Source organism: Colias croceus, chromosome 5 (genome assembly GCF_905220415.1).
Source record: "Colias croceus chromosome 5, ilColCroc2.1".
In the NCBI taxonomy this organism is placed as follows: Eukaryota; Metazoa; Arthropoda; class Insecta; order Lepidoptera; family Pieridae; genus Colias; species Colias croceus.
Window position 1 is genome coordinate 10,268,721 of NC_059541.1, and position 8,185 is coordinate 10,276,905.

The following is an 8,185-nucleotide window of genomic DNA, read 5'->3' on the forward strand; positions in this document are numbered from 1 at the left end:
CAACTACAAACCAGACCCTCGGGGTAAGAAATATATATAAAATATGACTTCAACTTAATACAACAGGCTGTTAATGAATATTCTGCGAGTAATTGTTGAATATTCCGCGAGAAATATAATATACACAGATCTGTTTTATACAGACACTGCACAAGAAATATGAAAAGTCAAGAGGGTCAAACTGTTTTATCCAAAGAAACTGAAGAAGAATTTATTAAATAGGTATATAAATATATGTGCTGACTGGGGCTATCCTTTGGAGGATTATTATATAATACTATATTTTTAATATTAATAAAAAGGTTTTCTAATAAATTATGTACACTCTTTTATTTCATTATGTCTGTGACGTCACTACCACAATATAAAATATTTTGACAACCCTATCATTTTTCTCTATTAACCCCATATGTCGTATCTATTGACCCCATATTCCGGGAAAATAGAAATTGACCAGGTTTTTGTCTTTTTCTCATAAGTAGATAATAATTTGGCATTAAAATTGTAATTATCTTGTAAAATAGCAAAGGACTCCCACAATGAAAGCAGCTTTATTACCCGAAACTTACAATTTATATTTTTAAAGTCGGTTTGAAAGTCTAGATTGTTTCTATTAACCCCGTTTTACGGTATATAATTAAATGTAGTAGAAATATGTAGAAATATAATATTTTATTTTTTTAATTGTATTGTTTGTAGTTTGTACTTATAAATAAACTGCTCTATTTGTTATTTTAAAGCTTTCTTTGTATTTCTTACTGTTTATCGTATTTATATTGTTTTTTTGTCCGATACAGTCAATTTACAATTAATAGGTACATTGTACATGTTTTATCTTTGTTGTCTAAGTTTGTTGTATGAATTTTCAATTATTTTATAGGTATTTGTCTGAATTCAATAATTATGGGAGGTTTTAATTTTTTTTTTATTTCTCAACATTCCATTAAAATATTAAAAATGGTAGCATAACATTAAAAATCAATAAATAAAATACATGGAATAAATTATTATTTATTTACATTTCATTTAGAGGTTTCACTCCCAATATTTTAAGAGCAGTATTTACAACTTGCCTCACAGCAAAGAATACAAGAAGTCTCTGCGAAGCTACATCATTACTGGCACCTTTAACTCTAACTTCATTGAACATTCTGTTAACATAACGAGATAGTCTAAAAAGATAGTTGACAAGAATACATGCTTCATTTTCTGTATAGGCTCTGTGTAAAATATTGTCAAATTTTGCTAACTCTGCAACCACTTCACCAATAATTTCTTCTTCTAAGTACCCTGGGTCACAAAAATCTGGAAGACCAACTCCTGAATTTTTCTCTAAGCTCCATAATCTACAATGAAGGTATTGGAGCTTTACACCACTGTCCCCCTCACTTTGAAGTGCTCTATCCCAGTCAAATACATAATCTTTCTGTCTTTTCTGCTTTAAATCATTGATTATTACTGCTGTAGTGCCTAGTATATCACATGTTTCTTCATTCATCGCTGATGATCTTGTATCTGTAAAAAGAAGATAATATTTGTATGGATTTATAAAAAGAATATTGCAAGTTCTTTTAATATTGTGCTTATTTAGATCAGACTCATTTAGTATTTAGTATTCTGATTCAGACACCCCTAAGTAATTGGAAATCCCAGCATATGTACAAAACAATTTGATAATGATGCTTATTATGAAATAAAAACTAATGTACTAATAGGTTTTAATTGAAATTTGTAGAATTCAATCATACTTAACTCTTTTTTTTTAATTAGTCACTCTTATACCTTTTTTAAAATACAACTTAGTGTACCACAATAGTAACAAGATTTATTCGATAAAAATGTTCTAAGATAAATATTCTAAATGCATTTAAGTCTTATAACACCTTCTCATTAACATTTAATAATATTTGTATAATATATGTTATAGTAACCTACTTTTTGATTGCAATTGTTTTTCATGCATTTTTGCTTTTGCCTCATCCAATATATCATTTAGAAATATTACATTTCCTTTTCTTGTACTCATCCCTTTTATTCTTCCAAATTTGATGTGTCTGCAGCCCGTCACACATTCAGTGTTAAATTTTTTAACAATTTCAAAAAGGACATTAAAATGATCCGTTTGCGCATTGTCAACAACATACAGCATTTCATCATATTTATATATTTCATATCTACTTAGTAAAGCAGCAATATCTCTTGATAAATACAATGTGGAGTTGTCACTTTTCAGTACTGTTACTTCTCTATCATTTACTGTGGCAACCTTCTTCCCGGACTCATGAGTTGTTATAATTTTATGTTTTTCTAATAATTGCATTAAATCTTTAATAGCACCTCCATTGTAATCAGACTCCCACTCATAATGATCAAATGTTATACCAAGTCTTTGATAAACATTTTGCAATTCTTTAACTGTTATATCTCTTATACATCTCCAAGTTTCCAAATCTGCATTTCCCTGTTCAATATCGGTGAAATATTTTTTAGCCTCGCTTTGTACTTTTTCATCAGTAGCTGCTAATTTATTTGCTTCAACATACACATTGTATAAAGTGCTAAAAGAGTTATTTTTTAATTGATCTACAGTAATATTTCTAGCTTTGAGCCCATATTGCAATAACCCAAACTGCGTCCCCCAATCACCTAAGTAATTTAATTTAAATACTTTATTATGGAAATGCGTGTTTATATTTGCAATAAAATTACCGATTATAGTAGATCTTAAATGACCGACGTGGAAAGGTTTTGCTACATTTGGTGAACTGTAATCGATCACAATCCTTTTTGGATTTTCTGGTACTACATTCTCTTTTTGTTTGATACCATCAAGCACAGTTTTTATAACAAGGTTTCTGTCAACTTCAAATAATAATGATTCCGATTCCCTTTCCTTCTTTGCTTGCTCGGAAATTACTGTACTATCACTTGGAAATAAGTTCACCACATAGATGTGTTCTGTGTGTTTATAAGTTAAGTGAAAGTTTGTTAATCTTTTTATCGTATCTTTCTTAATCACAGGGTGACTGACTAGCTGAAAGCAGTTAATATAATGTATATATAAACAGGAGACCAAAACAATAATACGAAGTTCTTTTGAGGTTATAATTAAATTTTATAGGTACCTGATCTGCAAGAATTGACATTAATCTAGTGGTCATTGTGTATTTCTATAATAACTGGATATTTTATTAAATAGAAATCGAATCTTCATACATATTTATTGTTAAATTATTGTTTATTTATAAATAAATAATTAATAAATGTCAATGAAATGTTGCCATTTACTAAAATTAATAAAAATGTTATCGCCTATCGGTATATGGCAATATCAAAATTTTATGTTTTTTTTACAAAATATAGAAAACTGGAAGTATCCAAAAATTTTCCATCAAACACCCATACATTTAGCACGAGACTAGCGGTCCGCCCCGGCTTCGCCCGTGGTACCTACATGTTTAAACTATCCTATCTCTCAAGTTGACTCGAACTGCACATGGTGTGCGAATTTTATTATAATCGGTTAAGTGGTCTAGGAGTAAATTATGGACAAACATTGTGACACGAGATTTATATTATATTAAGATATATTAATATTATGACTATCCCAAACATGTAATATGAAAAATTTTGTTTTTTTTTTGTTTGGTTTTACGCAAATTTCAATGAAAATTCATTTAGAAACTGTAAATAGAGCTCTATGTGGAATACAATGGTATTCCAAAATGAGGACGTCACTTCGAACATTTGCTTTGAACAATTGAACATAAAATGTATGGGAAATTAAATGTATGGGACTGTTTAATGTAGGAACATTTTTGGATGGTTTTTCATTTGTCATTTTACTCCACAGTTTTACTCATTAGGTAATGTTCTTTCGATATCAGTATAAAGATTTTTGATATTTTTAATAGTTATGAAATAATCGCCTGTGCACACTTAACGATTACACCCGGTATATGTGTACTGTGGTGTACTGGTAAATACTGTACTAAAAATACAATAAAATTGCCTCTATAATATTACAAAAAATACCGAAAAAAAATTGTATATAAAGTACGAAATTTGCGAATTCCACTTCGTATTTAGATGAAAATATAAATTTATGTTAGTGTTGGCAAAAGTAATAACATAACTATGTAGTGCTTAGATTAAAGTTGCACAGTTTAATGCTCGATATGACCAGTGCAAACTTAGCACCCCATCTATGGAATTTTGGGTCGAAAATGACCTTGATCGTTAGGTCCCCATTAGGTCCTTTAAGGTCCCACAATTTTTTCGTTAGGTCCCCTTTAGTTTTTTTTAAATAATTTTTTTAATTTTAGGTATAAAAAAAGTGCACTTTAGCACCCCATCCATAGAATTTTGGGTCAAAAATGACCTTAATCGATAGGTCTCCGTTAGGTCCTATAAGGTCCCACAATTTTTTCGTTAGGTCCCCCTTAGTTTTTTTTTTAATTTAATTTTAGGTATAAAAAAGTTACACTTTAGCACCCCATCCATAGCAAAATTGGCGAATTTTATTAAAATCGTATTCTTTACCGTTATCTCCGTAGAGGCCCATCATTGAAATTGTTAAATTATTTATGTTATTAAAATCTATACTTACATATATATAAAAGAAAGTCGTGTTAGTTGCTCCACTTATAACTCAAGAACGGCTGAACCGATTTAGCTCAAAATTAGCAGGGAGGTAGTTTAGAGCCAGGAGAAGGATATAGGATACTAAATACGTACCACGGGCGAAGCCGGGGCGGACCACTAGTTATAAAATAATTGAAACCTGCGCATGCGCCTTAAAGCATTAAGGCATGCGCACATCATACATAAACAGTGCGAAATTTAAATTGGTATCGTTTCATTTATTAAATTAAATCAATAAATAAATCTATACTAGTCACGTCTGGTTCGAAAGATGAAACTGGCTTTAAGCCGCGAATAAAGAATAAGAATCACTATCATTATCTCTGACATCATTAACTCTTCCATTTCTGCAGTTATTCCATCTTGTTTTTTTTGTACTGCTCTTCAACATGAATAACATGGTTCGGTCATAGAATATATCTCGTCGAGATACTGATTTTGAGTCTTTAAACATTTTGAACGGACAGATCGTTCAATTTTATATTGTTGCTTGAATAGTTTTTAACTGGGTTACTAGTATCATCCATGCAAAATAATAATTATAATATAAAACAAATCATACCTACTTATAATAATGTGCAATGCAATCAAGATGAAAAGCATCAAAATATCAAGTCACACATAACAATGCATTAAGATATTTCTCGTAAACACTCTTGTTTTTCCTTGAAAACTACATCTCTTTCAAATTGTTTCATTTTAAATTTATTAATCATAGTTTAAAGTTTTCGTCATGTTTTCAACTCAGTTTTCAAAAATATTTTTTTTTTTTAAATCACTAAAATCCTAAGCTAAAATCGCAGAAAAAAAAATCACTTTGACAAGCTATGACACATCAACAACTCAGGTTTTAATGACAGTTAACTGTCAAGTGTTGCCAAATAAATTTTCGAAATAAAAAGCCAGTTTCATCTTTCGGACGTGACTAGTATAGATTTATTTATTGATTTAAATTAAATAAATGAAACGATACCAATTTAAATTTCGCATTGTTTATGTATGATGTGCGCATGCCTTAATGCTCTAAGACGCATGCGCAGGTTTTTATAATTTTATAATTTTAACTAGCTGGTGCGTTGTGCGCGGGCTGCAAGCAGCCCGCGAGCCCCTTTTGCCCCTGGGTTGAAGCAATAGGGCAGTCATTAGAAAATGTGTTAGAATTCCCAGTCCATTTGTAATTTTCCGCTAACAGCGATTCTACAGTCAGTCGGTAATGCTTATAAATTCCCCATTCAAATATTTTCCACTCCGGGGGGCTGTCCACCTTCGAGGGAGCGTAGTGCGCGGGCTGCAAGCAGCCCGCGACCCCCTTTTGCCCCTGGGTTGAGCAATAGGGCAGTCATTAGAAAATGTGTTAAAATTCCCAGTCCATTTGTAATTTTCTGCTAACAGCGATTCCACAGTCAATCGGAAGTGCTTATAAATTCCCAATTCAAATATTTTCTATTCTGGAATGCTGTCGACCTTCGAAGGTGCGTTGTGCGCGGGCTGCAAGCAGCCCGCGAGCCCCTTTTGCCCCTGAGTTGAAGCAATAGGGCAGTCATTAGAAAATGTGTTAAAATTCCCAGTCCATTTGTAATTTTCTGCTAACAGCGATTCCACAGTCAATCGGAAGTGCTTATAAATTCCCAATTCAAATATTTTCTATTCTGGAATGCTGTCGACCTTCGAAGGTGCGTGGTGCGCGAGCTGCAAGCAGCTCGCGGCTCATCCCAGGGCAGAAATCTTCAGTCATTTGAAAATGCATTCGAATTTCCTTTCCATTTGTAACATCTGCTAACAGCGATTCTACAGTCAGTCGAAACTGCTTATAAATTACTTATTCAAATATTGTTAAAATTTTGAAACGTCTTATCGATAGCGGGCAGTGACTTTTCATAATAAACTGTTCAAGAGTTAACCTAACACGCTCGTCGCTTCGCTCCTCGCTACCTATTTGAATATTTAGGCCGGCCGCTGCCGCGACTCGCTCGCTTAGCTCGCTTGGCTCGTGCGATAGGTAGTTCAAAAGTTAACCTAACACGCTCGTCGCTTCGCTCCTCGCTACCTATTTGAATATTTAGGCCGGCTGCTGTCGTGACTCGCTCGCTTCGCTCGCATGGCTCGTGTGGTAGTTCAAAAGTTAACCTTACACGCTCGTCGCTTCGCTCCTCGCTACCTAAACTGCTTATAAATTACTTATTCAAATATTGGTAGGTAAAATTTTTGAAACGTCTTATCGATAGCGGGCTGTGATTTTTTATAATAAACTGTTCAAAAGTTAACCTAACACGCTCGTCGCTTCGCTCATCGCTACATATTTGAATATTTAGGCCGGCCGTTGACGCGACTCGCTCGCTTCGCTCGCTTGGCTCGTGCGGTAAGTAGTTCAAAAGTTAACCTAACACGCTCGTCGCTTCGCTCCTCGCTACCTATTTGAATATTTACGCTGGCCGCTGCCGTGACTCGCTCGCTTCGCTCGCTTGGCTCGTGAGGTAGTTCAAAAGTTAATAAATATTTTCTACTCCGGGAGGCTGTCAACCCTCGAAGTTGCGCGGTGCGCGGGCAGCAAGCAGCCCGCGGTGCCGTCTTTTGCCGATGCTATTCAATTACCCTTCCTACTATGGAAATTTTCATACAAAATTTTCGAAAAAAAAAATTTCGCTTTTTAGCAAAAAATTTTATGTGCCTGGAAGCGGACCAAGTTTTTAAACAATTTTTATCTTGGTGACCCCAACCTAAGTGCCACCAGTTCAGAGAGCCGTTGAATTTCGTGATGTATGGAAAATGGAAACCGGGGGTCTGAGAGAAATTCTGAGTATGCAGTTTTGTAAATCTGACCAATCAGAGCACAGAAGTCAATTTTCAGACCGATCGTGACGAAACCGGCGCCACCATCTTGCTTTGAAAAATTGGCCATTTTTTGAAAAAAAATTACGTCCAATTTGAAATTTCTCGATTGCCCTGGTAGAACCCCATCTTCCTGATCATTTTTTAGTTCTACACCCCCCACCTATCTTGCGCCGTTTCAGAGAGCCGTCCAATTTTACGTTGTATGAAACTTGGAAACCAGCGGTGGAAACTCGATAATGAGTATGCCATCTTAATGTGCGGCTCGATTAAAGCCCCTGTGCCAAGTTTCAGCGCAATCGGATCAGCGATGGCCATTTTAGCATTTGTATGGCGGCGGCCATTTTTTCCGCCATTTTGAATTTTTTTCACTATCTGTGGTAATTGCTCGAGGTCTACTCCAAGTTTAGTTTGAGCACCCCAGATGTAGCTGCTACCGTTTGCGCGGGCCGTTGACCGTCTTCGAGAGATGAGGGAAAGTTTAAGATTTCGGATTTTTCTGGATATCCTGGGTGCTGGGCGAGTACGAATGCATCATTGGTGTATTTCTCCATTGCACCACCTCGGCTAAATTTACGTTTTTATGTTTGCGCCAAAAATGGAAAAATTCCAAAATCGAGCGTCCCACTACGGCTCCCTGGTAGCGTCCCAGGATGGTGATCATTTTTAGTTCCGGGACCCCCCACCCAACTCGCACCGTTTCCGCGGGCCG

The 8,185-nt window shown here is 34.8% G+C and overlaps 1 protein-coding gene across 1 annotated transcript; it reads right to left on the reverse strand.

Annotated features, from left to right (window-relative positions):
* Positions 1-991: 991 nt before the first annotated feature.
* On the reverse strand, positions 992-3,246 carry LOC123692146 (probable arginine--tRNA ligase, mitochondrial). The gene is made up of 3 exons (XM_045636837.1): positions 3,126-3,246; positions 1,936-3,034; positions 992-1,515 (listed from the first exon to the last, which is right to left on the reverse strand). Exons 1-3 carry the CDS (start codon positions 3,159-3,161, stop codon positions 1,016-1,018), a joined length of 1,635 nt encoding a protein of 544 aa, XP_045492793.1. The 5' UTR covers positions 3,162-3,246; the 3' UTR covers positions 992-1,015.
* Positions 3,247-8,185: the final 4,939 nt, after the last annotated feature.